This window comes from Emydura macquarii, unplaced genomic scaffold (assembly GCF_026122565.2).
Source record: "Emydura macquarii macquarii isolate MOO-44397 ecotype Brisbane River unplaced genomic scaffold, CSIRO-AGI_Emac_v2 contig_71, whole genome shotgun sequence".
Lineage (NCBI taxonomy): Eukaryota > Metazoa > Chordata > Testudines > Chelidae > Emydura > Emydura macquarii.
The window spans coordinates 11,330,894-11,346,916 of NW_027130208.1; the positions used below are offsets into that span (position 1 = coordinate 11,330,894).

General features: G+C 39.0%; 1 protein-coding gene across 11 annotated transcripts in view; it reads left to right on the plus strand.

Moving 5' to 3' along the window:
- Positions 1–16,023, plus strand: part of CHL1 (cell adhesion molecule L1 like) — a 234,451-nt gene that overhangs the window by 154,335 nt on the left and 64,093 nt on the right. For 10 of the 11 annotated variants that reach the window (XM_067542581.1, XM_067542657.1, XM_067542590.1 and 7 more), the window contains 4 exons: positions 899–1,004; positions 2,986–3,176; positions 13,323–13,445; positions 14,280–14,450. In XM_067542581.1, coding sequence (XP_067398682.1) covers positions 899–1,004; positions 2,986–3,176; positions 13,323–13,445; positions 14,280–14,450 — 591 coding nt within the window. Of the gene's footprint in view, positions 1–610; positions 621–898; positions 1,005–2,985; positions 3,177–13,322; positions 13,446–14,279; positions 14,451–16,023 lie in introns of those variants that run through there. The other variant, XM_067542649.1, reaches the window with a different exon arrangement.

Sequence of the window (16,023 nt, forward strand, 5' to 3'; positions counted from 1 at the left end):
ATATATGTAATATTAATGGCTACAGGCTAGTGTGTTGCAATGTTCAGAAACGTCACTAATGAAATGGATGGCATGCTCTTGGAAGTGTATAATCATGCATATTGTATTTTATTGAAAAGCACAAGTATTTTGCACATATTTGATTTATTTGCAGATTTGCCTCCAGCTTGACTCATCAGTAGTGAGGGGGAAAAGTATCTTCTTCTTGTCACCTGGCTTTAAGAAAAATCATTCACAAACTCACAGAAGTCAAATCAGAGCTCAGTCCAGTCATGAGCATTAGAAATTCAGACTCTACGTTTGCTATCTTTAGTTTATGTTGTAATAGAGACCACAGTCTCTTCTGACTCTGAGGCAGAGCCACACAGGGACGTGGAAGCAGGAGCACCATCTACATTGCAAGCTCTAGATGCATTATGCTTTCAGACTGGAAAACAAGTTATGATGCCTTAGAGGGGAAAACAAACTCAGGAATGGCAGGGCAGAATCTTTTCTGCTCATGAAGACTCCAACGTTGTTCTTCAGGAGTCTGATCCAAAGCCCGTTGAGACCAACGGAAAAAACACTGACTTCAGGGGACTTTGGATCAAGCTCTAAGTGAGCAGCAATGCACAAGAAGGGTAGGACAAGAGCCGTATAATTACTCCCTCCTATTACACTCCCTCCATGTCCTGGAGTACTGTAGCCAACTGCTGTCCAACCACCCTTTTGGTGTTGAGACGTCTGAAGCACTGATTTCAGAATGCTGAGTGTTTTCATGTTCAGGAGAATATTTATAAAGGTACATCTGAAGTGTTTGCAGGGATAATGTATTGGGGCTGGCAACCTTGTTCTGAACTGTGCTTACTATTGTTTAAATACTACTTTATCTAATCCAATGTCCTCTCTCTCTGTTCAGTTGCACAAGTTCCAACAATTACAGAGCAATCTATGACCCAAGTTGCATACCCGTTTGATGAAGACTTTACAATTAAATGTGAAGCTAAAGGAAATCCACAACCCATGTAAGAGTTTCTTTAAAGTAGAAGAGTAATCACAAGTTGGTTTTCCTTTTCTACCTGTGATTGCCGTTGCCTAAACATTGTTCTTACTTGGCAGGGAAAAGGAGAATTGATGCATACCAATCTGCTCATAATCTTGAGGACAGGTTAAGCTTTGTTGTTTCCCAGTAGGCCACCAAATTTTGTTGCTTCATCTCCCACTCCTTCCATGAATAGAGATTAACGTGCCTTTTCTTGTTTGGAAATGTTTCATTTCTCAAGTATGGGTTAAATTTACCCCCAGACTTACACAAGGCTGGCTCAGCTGTATTACAAAACATATGAGGTGTGTAATGACAATCAAAGGGTATCAGCTTTCTATTTGCTTTTTGCACTGCTTAGCCGCCTATCCCCCATGAAAATACCAAACTCATTAAATGTGAAGCTAAAGGAAATCCACAACCCACGTAAGAGTTTCTTTAAAGTAGAGGAGTAATTAGAAGTTTGTTTGTACCAAGTACCAAGAGTTCACATTTACATTCAATTTGTATGTGCTTAATATCACAATAGTTTTCTCAAATATAAGCACGGGATAATATTTTGCATCAAATATTTTAATATAAATTTAGGGTTGTTTTTTTTTTGTAATAGAACACTCTCTGTGAAATTCCACCAGGAGGATTGTTTGTTCAGCATGGATTAAATTATTTATTAGTTAGCTGGAGCTGTGTGTGTGTGTAATGGTAGAGTTTTCATATTCATTACTCCACAAAGTAAACCAAGTTTAAAACTTGGTGTTTAAGGGGAAAAAAAAAAAAAAAGACAATTGTCATTTCAAAATTAATGAGGACAGTCGTTTTCAAGATGGTTCTGACTGGAGCTGTGCAGTATGTTAACAACTTGCCTTGTTTCATGTTTTGTTACTAACCGAAAGGTCAGCCTAGGTTCACTAAAACGTTTGCCAAGGTTTGCTAACCTTCTGAATAGTGCAGGTCAGATAACAGAATTGCTATTCACCAAGACATTCTGAAAGTTTACATTTTTTCTCATTCAGAATGGAGCAAAAAGCCAATGTTTCCCACAAAATAAAATTCCAAAAAACTTTGATGTGGGACCATCAACTTTTTTTGTTTCAATAAATGTGAAAACATACTATAGAATATTAAATATATATATATACACAATATTTTAATATTATATAAAAATCAAAAGAAAACTAACTGAAATTATAAAGTGGAAACTAAATATTTTTACTTTCTCAAAATGAAATGTTTCAACATTATTAAAACAAAACAAGAAAGTCGAGAGCCAACAATTTCTTCAAAATCAGTGCATTCCTGCAAAATGTTTAGATTTCAACAAAACTGCGTTTTCCAATGAAAAACTGTTGAATTGGGAATTTTTTGATCAGCTTTACTTCTGAATGTCTCTGGCCCAGTTTTAAGCCATCTTGGACTGAGTTATGTGTAAATTAGGTTATTAAAGCTATGGATTTGTCTCAAAATCACACTCAAATTGAGGTTTGTGTCAAAACTAAAGGGCACTTGAAACGTTTCATATTTATTTATCAAAACTAAGGGAAACTCAGTGGTTTCAACTAAATTTCTCAAGGGTACAAATGTACACGAGCCGGAACCAGTGAAATTGTTTGTTTGTATAGACAACTCCCAATGAACAGCACCAAGTTTCCCATAGACTTGGTTCTAATCCAAATTCTGTAGTTCCTTTCATTGTGGCCACTACTTTCAGACCATGACTTTCATTTATTGTCCTTGCCTTCAGCACTGGATTAATATTTTGTGTCACAGTCAGTTTTCTGAAAGTAGCCCAATAGGAGATTTGTGCCCAATAGCTAAAGTTATCTACATTTCTCTTGAGGCCCAATTCGACACCATGAAAGTCAAAGAGATTTTTGCCATTCATTGGGTCCTTGATTACCATTATGCTTATACTACAGCACATTATTTTCCAAGTCCTTATGTTTCATGTTTGTATTACCTTTCAGTTTTAATTGGACTAAAGATGAGAAACCATTCAATCTACTATCTGACCACAGGATAATTACATCACAAAATTCAGGAACATTTGTGATCCAAAATAAAGGGAACATAGCTGATTTCCAGGGGAAATATCATTGTTATGCTTCAAATGAACTAGGAACTGCCATGTCAGAAGAAATAGAACTAATAGTTCCAAGTAAGTTTCTAAAATGAAATGTTGTTGTTGTTTTTCTTTTTGTTAGTAAATTGCATAGGTCAATTGCTCAACCACACTTTGGTTCATTATTTCTGTATGAAATATACTCAGGAGACCAAATAACAAATGTCAGTCAGGTTTATTAATATTGTACAGGAAAAAGATTCAATACGATGCCAGTCTCCGAAGAACAGTCCTGTGCAGCAATGTTACATTCACTTTACGCAGAAAGGGTGTTCTCCAAGTTACACATTTCAGCTGGTATTTATATGATTTTACAAGCTACACATTTCTTTTCACGTCACTAAAATCCAACCCATTAGTTTCTTCCAATTCCCTAATTGTTGTTCTGTTCCTTCCTTAGCTTTGTTTTGGATAATAACATTCCAGGTTTTGATCTGTGAAGGTACTTCCCTAGCATGTACTAAGACATAAAACAAATGTATCTTGATTTTGACAAGTTTCCTATCTGCTTGTGCCAAATGCTTACTTCAGCAAATACAAGGTGTTAAGGGATACCTAACAAAAGTGAACAGGATTATGGTATAGGCCAGTTTATGCTGTATCACTGTTACAATATTTGAGATTAATGTTATTGGTGCTTAATGCATACTTTATATATATATATAGCCAGTATATACAAGTCAACATTTTAATGGAGGAAGAAAGTATAAGATGCTATCTTAGTAGAACAAAAGTGTAAATTGTTGTCGTCCACTGCATGATATAGTATATATTTATACTTGTGTGCCATGGTGATATCAGCATCAAAAGTGAAAGCTATAGTTATTAATTTTCAGAATGTCATAGTGTCCTCCATATCTCTTAGTCCTGAGAACCTTCAAGGTTTTTCTCTGTTTAGCCACAATATCCTCAACTCCTTGTGTTCTAGAAATTATTATCCTTCTAGCCAAGACTTCCTGTGGAGCTAAGTTTGCCACACTTGAGTCTGTTTGACAGGCACTTTTCAGTGCAGGATTCTGACATTTTAAAGTGTCATCACATTGTGTCCAGGTACCACCTTGTTGGAACATAATGACATTGTGTCAAACTGTTTTCACTTTAGATGTACTGTCCCAATGTGATGACTTTTCACAAGTCTCACAATTGATTTCAGACTTTGTGAATGGCAGATCACTTCAAAAAACCACCTACTATCTGGGAATCCTGGTGTGGATGGTAGTCCAGCATATCCCTAGCCACTTCGTAATCATGCCAGGGGCTTGCTATTAAGTCACTTCTGTCCCCCTCACAGACTCACAAAGTTTCTTCCACAGCTTTCCCACCTCCTGTTTTCTAGGAAGTAATAACCAAAATCTGAGTAAATAGCATGGAAGTTCAAGACATTACAACTGAACCATCAGCAACTTCTACATTTTCTAGTACAAATACTAAAGAACATCCCCAAAACACTTTAATTTAAAAGAACGGGGTAAATTATGTACATATTTTCACAGCTATATTAATTTGAAGAACATTTATTGTGTACTGATGCTTGCTGAATATCATTCACCATGCTTTATCTCCAGAGAATAAGCCAGCAGGGCTATTAGTTACAAGCTTTTTAATAGCATCCTCAGGAGAATTGAGTGTTCAGTGGCAGAAAATGATTTGCTTTGCCTTGACTATTATTTCCCTACTGAGGCTATGAAAATAAACACCCTTTTAATGCCTTTTCTTTGCATTTTTCCTAAAACTGATAGCAGTTTTTTGTTTGTTTAAAACTGCAGTTTTGCTCATTCATTGCCACCAGACAAAGTACGTTGCATTTCTATAACTTCCTCTTATTAAAGTATTCCAAAGCACTTGACAGACATAGGGCCAATGGGTCCCCCCCTGAGATCTGCATTTGGTGGAAGTCCTCCACACACTGACTTCAGCCTTTGCACCAGAAGGGAGTGGTCACCTATCTCCATGGCATATCTCTGACCATTCAAGTGCAGAGGTAACAGGCAATGGGAAACATGCATCATCCTTCTACCAACCCTGAAGGAAAGTTTGTGCAACCTAAGGCTTTGTCTATTTTTTCTGGCAACCTCCCTCTGTGCCATGGAACATCTCCTAAGAAGTGTTCTAGAGGCAGCCATAAACAGGGGAAACCCTGACAACCTGGCTTCATTGGAGCTATGCTGTCAGAGAAGCTTAGAAGAGTCTGGGAAGGAGACCTAGATCCAGCACAGAGGGTCCATGTAAATTGTTCTGTGTTGGGGCAGATCACCCACGATACACAGGGGGCGGAACCTCATGATCTTTCTGTGGGGACAAAATGTATATTTCTCTCTGTCTGGATCTCTATCTGTGATTTTATAGTGCTGCCCATAACCATAATACCTGAGCACCTTCCACATAAAATCAGTAGCAATAGTGAAGTCCCTAATGGACTTTGTGGCGTCTCTGGCATTTCTTCCTTTTCAGGGAGATATTTTTTCTGATGGAATACTCTGAAATAAAATCCATGAGCAGAATCTCCCAGGGTTTCCTTTCTATGGACCAGCTTCTATGGATTTTTTTTTTTCTTGAGAGGTGTGCTGTATACAATAATTAGCCAGTTAAGCCTCATGATACCTGTCAACGAAGGTCAGGTGTTTATATAGGAATTACCTCACTCACCACGGAAGTTGCAGCTGACTGAAGGGGTGTAACTCATCAGCACTCCGCAGCAGTTTAAGACAGAAAGTTGAAGCGAATGTCATGGTGTGAGTTAAAATGACCTAGTCATTACTGGAAGGGACACAGTAGTTGTTTAATGTCACCCAACAGTTTTGGGCAGGATGAAAAGAGCAACATTGCCATTTTAAGCTCGAGGCAGAACACAATTATTCACTGTGGAATCTGGCCAGGGCACTGGGGTTAATACCGATACTCAAGGAAAAATGCCTGGGGCCCAAAGTGGTCAGGACCTTAGTTTTATGTCCCTTCTAAAGTATGTCACCCCCAGCAATACAAAGGCTTCTGATATTCTGGCGATCCGTTGATCCTGATTCCAAAGGAAGGGCTACTTAAATATTCAAAAACAGAACACTCTGCTTAATCGATGCCTGTTTTTTGGATTTTTGGAGCCTATAGTTGAGGCGGGAAATGTTATTTACCAAGCCATATGGATAGCTTGATATGTGCTGGATGGACAAGCATTGCAATCTATCTACACCAGAAGTAGATTTCCATTCCCATTATTGTATTGAACCAGACTGACCAAAAACTATAGCAGAGTGGTTCTCAAATAGTGATTCAAGTTATGGAGCAATTCTGGGTGCTCTAGGCTTCAAGTAGATTAGTTTCTTGCCAGCTGTAGCCTGGTCAAGGAATCTTAGGTTTCCAGAGGATTTTCTTTTTAGCCAACTAAATCCAATTAAACGAAACACCTTTCTTCAGCTGCACAACTGCTTCAGATACAGAGTGTGTTTATTTAACAGAAAAAGGGAGGGGGGGGGGGGAATTCACTGAAAAATACTGTGGAAATTTTAGCTAAATTTTGGTTGAAATTCCAGAAGTTTCCAGCCAGCATGTAATTGTGTCTGACTTTCAGTCATTTTTATTGGTGGAAGTTAGAGCATGACCACATTTACACTGAACATGGAGGGATAGCAAACACATAGAAGTGTAAAACTAAACTGGAAATTAATCTGGAGACTTTAGAAATATCGAGACTACAGGAATAGAGGAGTTTCAGTGTTTATAAATGTAAATCCTATGCAGCGGGAGAAGAAATAAATAGCACAGATACAATATGGAGGGATTTAACCAAGCTTTACATCTATATCTTAAAGCATGTTTATTTTTATTTCATTTTTGTGACATTCTCCTAGTATTACTTTTCCATTTAAGCAGGCCTATATTTATAAACTAGATTAGGATTCCTTGATTAGTACAAGTGGACCTGATTTTCTAGAGTCCTGAGCACCTACCACCCATATTCAAATCAGTCAGAGCTGGTGGTGCATTAAACCTCTAAATAAAGCCAGTATTGCACAATCTGAAATTGTTTGTTAATCACTGCTACAGAAGAATTTGGAATGAATTAATTCTAGAGTAAACATTAATCCAGCTAGTACTGGTACATGTGAGATCACCGTATGCATTCGTGATGATAATGTGGAGGATGGCAATGCTCTGGCAACTGTATTCAAGTTAAAGGTGAACTATTTGATGAGTCATTATACCCATTAAAGTAAAAAGATCAACAAGTCAGACCAGGTAATGCTGTTTTGCATAAATTATGTTAAGCGAGCAATTGTACAAGTATGCTTCAGCAGGGGGTCTGAAAGGAAAGCAAAGTTGCTACTGACAAGTAGGACAAAAGAATTTATACTCTGGTCGTTTCAAGAAAGCAATGGAAATGGCAGCAGAAATGATCATTACATTTCATTTCATTTAAATAAGGACAACACCGCATCTTTTTTATGCATGCTGATTTAAAAAAAACAGAATCTCAATGCATCTTTATCTAAGCATGTGTGAATGTTTAGTCTCTGTATACGGTTAAATGGAAAAAAAAAAAAAAAAAAAGGCAGTGCAAATTACTATATAGTGCAACACATAATAAATGCCAATGAAAAGAAAGGATGCAGACAACAACCCCTGTACTATTGAACTTAGGAATCTGTTACTTTAATTTTTGAATGTGCCCAATGTCAGAAGGAGAAACTGCAGTAGGATTAGAAATTTAAACCTAGTATTTAATTGATCACAAGGTAACGCTGCCTCCTTGATGAAAAGTACACAAGATCCATTTTCAATATATTTAAAGTTACTTTCCTCAAAACATTAAAATGAGAGGATGAAAATATAGCATGAAAATAAACTGACCAAGAAATAATTTCATTGAGAGTATCTCACATTATTGATTGCACAGTCCACCAGGAAAGCAAAGCCTGTATCTAACATATGAAAAGGCTCGTGGATGTATATACTGTATTCTGTGGTAAAGAGACTCAAAGGATTCTTGAATTGATCTAAAATAACAGCATTAAAGCACTTTACAAAAGTGGATGAGCAATATTATCCCCATTTTATAGATAAGAAAACAAAACGGCTAAGTGATGGAGCAAAGTCACACAGCAGGTCGGGCATGAGTCAGGAATAGTACCCAGTCCAGTGCCCTATTCTATTGGTCATCCAGTTTACCAACTAATTCATTGTGATTATTCTGACCATCCCCAAGTCATTTATGGAGATAAAAATGCCCCCCTTCTTGGGAAAGGGTAGTAGAGGAAACCTTCCATGTAAACAAGGCCTGGCATCTATCCCATCGTAAGATGCCTTCCTAGATTGACAGTCAGCTATTACATTATTCTGTTTAGTGTGGGAATTAGAAAGCATTCCATAAATAAGCAATATCGTCCTTTATAAACAGTTCAGAGACTATAATGAGAATTACTGATTTAACTGCAAGCTTCACAAGCCAGAACCGAAATTGATACACTGAGACAAATCTCAGGCTATATCCAAGCTCAGAATAGCACCGGTGGAAGGAAGTTTTAAGTCACATATATGTCCCTCTGGTTTGCTGGCCACTGGGTTGATCCCTGGCATAAAGAAAATCAACCTTAGCGCCACTCTACTTACTGATGGTGATCGATGGCCAATGAATGCTCTTGGTATTGGGGATTGCCAGAGAATAGAGATCTCCTGCCCATTGTTCCTTTTGTCTAGTCTTGAATAGGAACTGCCACAACAGTGTGTGCTTTCTCTCTGACTAACATGCTTTACAACAGTCTTCTGGTGCAAAGTGGGTATAAGCCTGGTGGAGTCAGCCAATGAATTATTCCTTCTACATAGGGAATATATTATATTCCTGCATAGGTCTCATTCATTGGCTGTATTGAATCTGAGAATCTCCTCAATGCATGCTTCTCCAGCAAAGCTTCCCAATGCTAACTTTCCAGACTCGCCACTGGCTTCAAATGCAAAAACCGAACAATGGGCCTGTCTGATTCTCTTCTTATACTGGAGAATGTTAATGGAGTTATAGCTATGTAAAACCAATGTAAGAGAGTAGAATCAGGTACCTTAGTTACTTCCTTCTCTAAACAGTGGGACAAATTCTGCTATCAGTTACACTGAGGATATGTCTACACCATGGGACCTATGTCAGCATAGCTATGCCAGCATAGCCCTGGGTTTAGAAACAGCCTGCATCAACAGAAGGGTGGTGTGATTTTGTTTGTTTGTTTGTTTTGTTTTGGTCTTGGAACACCACTTCCCTGAACAATATTAACTACGTCAACAGAAGCACTCTTCTGTCAACATAGCTGCTCCTATGCTGGAGATTTTGTCAGCACTGCTATGTCACTAAGTATTTTGGTTTTTTCACACCTGTGACTGACAAAACCATGCTAATATAACTTTAAGTGTATCCCAAACCTGAGTAAATCTGGACTAATCCCACTAAAGTCTGGAGTGTAGTGAAGTGAAGCTATGTAACTTCAGTTTTATACTGGCCCAGTATCTATACTAAAAACACAAATTAATATTAGCATAATATTACATAATTCCCCCTTCCTCTTCATTTTTCACTGAGAGTTTGAATTTTCTGAACATGGGAAAATAGGAGAAGGGATCCACAAAACATTTGCTGAATTTTTCCTCTCCCCCGTCCTATTAATCGACGGTATTTCAAAACATTCAACTCTGATTGTGAGTTTTTCAGTAGCGTGTGGTCGTTAAATTGTAAATCAGTCCAGGGATTGGATAAACCCAGGTTCATGACAGAGAGGACACTGACAACAGCATTCTGTCACTGTCTGGGACATCATCAGTCATAAGCAGAGAACTTGGGCACAGGTCAATATAATTTTGATCCTGATGTGTCCCATAGTTTAATGACACTGTGGTATTAGAGAACTCAAGATATTACTTTGGCGGGAGTTAAAAACCTGTCACGAGGAACCTTTCTCAAGACAGTTCTGTGGGTATTATATATCACAGTGAGCTTTGGGAAATGGCTTCATAAGAAGCAGAATCCAGCAATTTTTCATCTTGTGGCTCTTTTTTTCCTGCCAATGTATTGTCTGTGCCTTGATAGGATCCATCTGCTGGCATTTCAACAGGTCATTCTGAGGCCCATTATGTAAGTTGGTTTTTCTCCTGTGGAATGAAAACGTGAGATAAGGTACCTGGAGCTATCCAAGATTATCTGGCCCTGCTCTTTATATCCATGTGTGGGGAGTTGCATGTAAGATTGACATGACCTTTTTGGAAGATGTCATGGCAAATTGATTGATTGATTTTCAAATTTCAGATGGTCTATGTGCTGTATGGATAACTCTATGCAATTTCAAAATCTACCATCAAGCAGTACATCTTGCATAGAGCTCAGTACCACTTCCCAGCCTAGCACAATTATTATAGATTCTGTGATCAGCCACAAATTAGTAGCAATTGATTACATAATATTCAAGAATTAAGATGATGAATACGGGGGAAAAGTGACACATGTATATGCACTAATGAGTGATATGGCAGGGCTTGTTCCTTAGGTAATGTTATGCTCAGAGGTGCTAATGGCTGTATAGATTGCAGAGCTGGTTGGGATGATGGATGTACTAAGCACCTTCTGTTCAGGGGAAATGTGGGGACCATTCAATACCCATTGGTGTACTGATAACTGAAACAATGGAAACCAATGCCTAGAGTCTGCACCAATACGGCAAGCGTAGGCAGTGGTCTGGCCATGCTCTCTAAAGCTGATAACACAGAGGCAGGTCAGGATTGAATAGGGGTGTGTGCGTTTGCTTGCACCAGCACTGGTAGTGTGACTGAGAAAAAGCTAGAAGAGAGCTTCTGGGTTAAGTGCTGGCTGAAAAAAGACTTGGAACTGTGAGCAAAGAAACTCTCCCTCTTGTTGTTTTCTTCCTGTCTTCAAGGAAACAGGACTTTGTAAATAAACAAGATTGCATCAAAGAAAAAACTGACTATCAATAGTTTCTTCTAACAAAAACAACCCAAAGTGTCCCAAACTTGACTAGGTGCTTTGTAACAATATCATTAGCTTTTGGGGTTTTTAATAACTCTCCTAACACAGAGTGTAGGAAAATTTCACCTTCCAGCCAGTCAGACAGATTGGGCCTCAGCAAGAGAATCAATTGGAAGCTGATCTAAATTTCAAGCTAGTATGCTTGCCTGGCAGGTTGGCTCAGGAACTGGAATTGTCACTGGGTGTACCTGCCAGGACTTGAGGAGCGAGGAAGCGTACTGTAGTATTCCCTGTATCATCCTTCATGAAGTGGGTGAGATTCATAGGATCTTCATTTTATTGCTTGTTAGGGACCCTTCTCTATTTATAAAATGGAGATTTTAACAAGTGTTAATATCTGTCCAGAGAAGACTGGTAAGTCTAATTTCTCATGATCCATGGTAGGTGTGAGAACATTCCTTCCATTTTATCTTACGGCACAGAGAAATATCTTCCCTGTGGTCAGTGGTATCCATACACAATTCTTACTCGAGCAGTCAACATCATGTTGTAATTGGTCCAGTTCGGACTAACTAGTGTCACCCCAGAAGGAGATTTAAGAAGAAACTGCAACTCAGAAACACTTCTCAGAGTCACAATGTGCAGATCTGCTGGTTTGCAGAATCCATACCCTTCTCTCCCCTTATCTCCCCAGCCACTTACTGATGGTGGCATGAGAACTATCAGGCACACAGCCCCAGTTTTCCCCTCTGCACCCAAGCTTAAGATGCAGGTAGGTCCTGCATCCTGCTTCCCTAGGCAGCTACACAGACCACAGTCACAATCTATCACTTAATATTTGTATACAAAATCCCCAATAATCATTCAGTTCCTTAACTGTAACCTACTTCTAGACCAAGGGCCAGATCCTCAGCTGGTGTCAATCACCACAGTTCCATTGACGTCCATTGATGTGGGGTTATACTGATTTACATCAGTTGAGGATCTGCCACAGATGAGCTTTGACATTTAAAAGTGTTATAACATGCATTTGCTCTGCACTGGAGTTCACACCACTGACTTGTATGCAAAGCTGGCACTTTTTTGTGTTTTCCATTGGCTCTTGATAGCCATGATTACTTCATTCTTTTCACTATTGCTTAATTATGTCTTGAACTGACAGAATTGCAACTCACACCAGTTTTAACTTGCCTTGAATGTCAGCAGGAGTCAGTGCCTGCCCTAAAACAGTCTCAACTTGGTTTGTTTCAAGAGTGGTTCCATTTCACAAAAGAATTTGTTTGTTGAGTCCTGAGCTGTGGTGTCCCTATGCTCATTCCAGGATCAAATCCTGCTCACCTTACTTTTGGATGTAGTACCTTTACCAGTGGGGCTGCTCACATGAGACTGGCAAACAAGATACTTGGTTTCTAATGAAACACTGTTTACAGCTGGGGTGGTTGCTTTTCCTGTCCTTTATACACAGTCCCTGTGGGTTTTCTTTGACTTCAGTGAATGTTGGTCATTGGATCAGGTCCTAAACTACTTGATCAGCTGGTCTTTATTTAAGGGTGAGATCCATTAGCCCTTGGTCATGTGAGTCAAAAGGACTACTTATGTGCACAAAGACATCAAGATCAGACCATAAACATATAGACTATGTAGAATCAATCTGCAGCTCTGCCACACCTGAGAGAGGGAAGCAAAGATGACACTAAGCTACCTTTCCACCTCTTCTAATTCTGGGGCTGACCGAGAGCCACATCAACCCCTGGCACAAGTTATAGCAGCAGCCGAAAGGCTGCTCTAACTTGCATTGCCTTATAGTTCTCTGGGAGCCATTATGCCAGCGAGGACCATCAAACCACAGTCCTGCCCTCTCTAGCCTCCAACATGCCCCCTGATTGGTGGAGGATAGAAGAGGAGTGTGTACTAAGATGGGTTGATATAGAGACATACATGCAGATTTTATGCCAGACTTTCTCTTAACATCACCATTACTTTGCTTTCTGTTACACCAATTCCTTTGTTTGTACTTTGTGAATTACAAACTCTATTGCTGGGAACTTCTCGTGTTGCTCTTTAAAAAAAAAAAAAAAAAAAAAAAAAACCCTACCCAATTTTTGTTTATATGTACAAAATAATAATAGTTAATACAGAAAACACAAGGAAGGATATGGGGTAGATGAGCTGTTAGGACAAAAGGGGTCAAAGGATAAGAAAATGAAAGAAACTGTTTGTTTTTGTCATAGGTGTACCAAAATTCCCGAAAGAAATAATTGAGCCTAGGGAAGTAGAGCATGGTGATTCTGTGGTTTTGCACTGCAATCCTCCCAGAGGAATTCCACCTTTACATATCTATTGGATGAATATGGGTAAGTAACGTTCGGTAACACAACATGTAACAGGACTTTCTTAGAATGCCTATCAAGACACACACATAGATAATCAGAACATTCAGTTACAGTAAAGAAGATAAAATATACCAATAATTTACCATCTTGCTTCAGAGCACAAGCCAACCATTAATTGGCAAGCTTAAGAAGTAACTTCCTCTCGTCAGGTTGTTGCATAATTGGCTATTTTAAGGATTCAGTCACATTCTTCTTTAAATGTCTAAGATGAAATTTAGACACCATAGAAGTCAGTGGCAAACTCCCATTGACTGGTGGGACTCAGATTTCACCCCTAGTACTTGTCAAAGACAGGATTCCAAACTATACAGACAACTGCTCTGATCCTACATTTGGCTGGTTTGAGACTGAGACAACACAACCTTAGCATGGTCTAGCAGTTCCATACTATAAGGTTTAGTTACAGGGAAGATATGTTTGGGTTCTGCACAGTGGAAACCATAAAATCAAGGCACCCATGGCAGTGTTATAAGACTTTGTAGCACTGAAACTTGCTGAGATTTTTCATTGCATCATCCCCTACTAATTACAGAATTAAAGTACATGAACGAAACTGGATTTCCAGAGAATTCATGGTGTGTCTGTAGAAATTTTACCTAGGGGCTTATTTCACAAGCTTCCATTCCCATGGCTGTATAAGGATACAGAGATTATGATTATGTCATGCCTCCTGCCTCTTTTCCATCAAAGTTATATTCTTCACCTGAAAGCAAACATATGACAGGAAGTGTAAATAGTCATACTGGGGGATGGTTGGGTATCATTACCATATCATAATTGTTTTTTTCTTGCTAGATTTACAACACATTCCACAAGATCAAAGGGTCTCCATGAGCCTTAAGGGGGATCTCTACTTTGCAAATGTGGAAGAAAATGACAGTCGAAGCGACTATTGTTGCTTTGCAGCATTTCCAAGGCTGAGAACAATCGTACAGAAAATGCCAATGACACTGATAGTTACACGTAGTAAGTTTCTTAAATTTTTTTGTAACTCCGTACTTATCTCTGAATGAAAATGTGTGCCATGTGTCTAATGTGATTCTCTCTGAAGAAAAGACATGTTAATATTATAGACTCATAGGGCTGGAAGGGACCTGGAGAGGTCATCTAGTCCAGTCCCCTGCACTCATGGCAGGACTCAGTAATATCTAGACCATCCCTGACAGGTGTTTGTCTAACCTGCTCTTCAAAATCTCCAATGATAGAGATTCCACAACCTCCTTTGGCAATTTATTGCAGTTATTAACCACCTTGACAGTTAGGAAGTTTTTCCTAATGTCCAACCTAAACCTTCCTTGCTGCAGTTTAAGCCCATTGCTTCTTGTCCTGTCCTCAGAGGTTAAGAAGAACAATTTTCTCTCTCCTCCTTGTAACAACTTTTTATGTACTTGAAAGCTGTTATCATGTGTCGTCCGTCCGTCCCGTCCCGGCCCCCCCCCCCCTCCCCCCGTCTTCTCATCTCCAGGCTAAACAAACCCAGTTCTTTCAGTCTTGCCTCATAGGTCATGTTTTCTAGACCTTTAATCATTTTTGTTGCTCTCCTCTGGAGTTTCTCCAATTTGTCCACATCTTTCCTGAAATGTGGCACCCAGAACTGGACACAGTACTTCAATTGAGGCCTAATCCAGCGCAGAGTAGAACGGAAGAATTACTACTCGTGTCTGACTTACAACACTCCTGCAAATACATCCCAGAATCGTTCGCCTTTTTTGAAACAGCATTACACTGGTGATTCATATTTAGCTTGTGGTCCACTATGACCCCCAGATTCCTTTCTGCAATTTGCTTCCCAATTTGCTTAATACGAATTTCAAAGTAATGACTTCCTAGGCAGTCATTTCCCATTTTGTACATGTGCAACTGATTATTCCTTCTTAAGTGGAGTACTTTGCATTTGTCCTTATTGAATTTCAACCTATTTACCTCAGACCAATTCTCCAGTTTGTCCAGATCATTCTGAATTATAATTCTATCCTCCAAAGCACTTGCAACACTTCCCAGGTTGGTATCTTCCACAAACTTAATACATGTACTCATTATACCATTATCTAAATAACTGATGAAAATATTGAATAGAATCAGATCCAGAACTGATCCCTGCAGAACCCTACTCGTTATGCCCTTCCGGTATGACTGTGAACCATTGGAAACTACTCTCTGGGAATGATTTTCCAACAAGTTTTGCACCCACCTTATAGTAGCTCCATCTAGGCTGCATTTCCCTAGTTTGTTTAAGATAAAGTCATGCTGGACAGTATCAAAAACCTTACTGTAATCAACACATACCACATCCCCTATCCACATACTTATACCTTCCTATCCACAAGGCTTGTTACCCTGTCAAAGAAAGCTATTAGGTTGGTTTGACATGATTTGTTCTTGACAAATCCATGCTACTGTTAATTATTATCTTATTATCTTCTAGATGTTTGCAAATTGATTGTTTAATTATTTGCTCCATTATCTTTCCAGGTACAGAAGTTAAGCTGACTGGTATGTAATTCCCCGGGTTGTCCTTATTTCCCTTTTTGAAGATGGG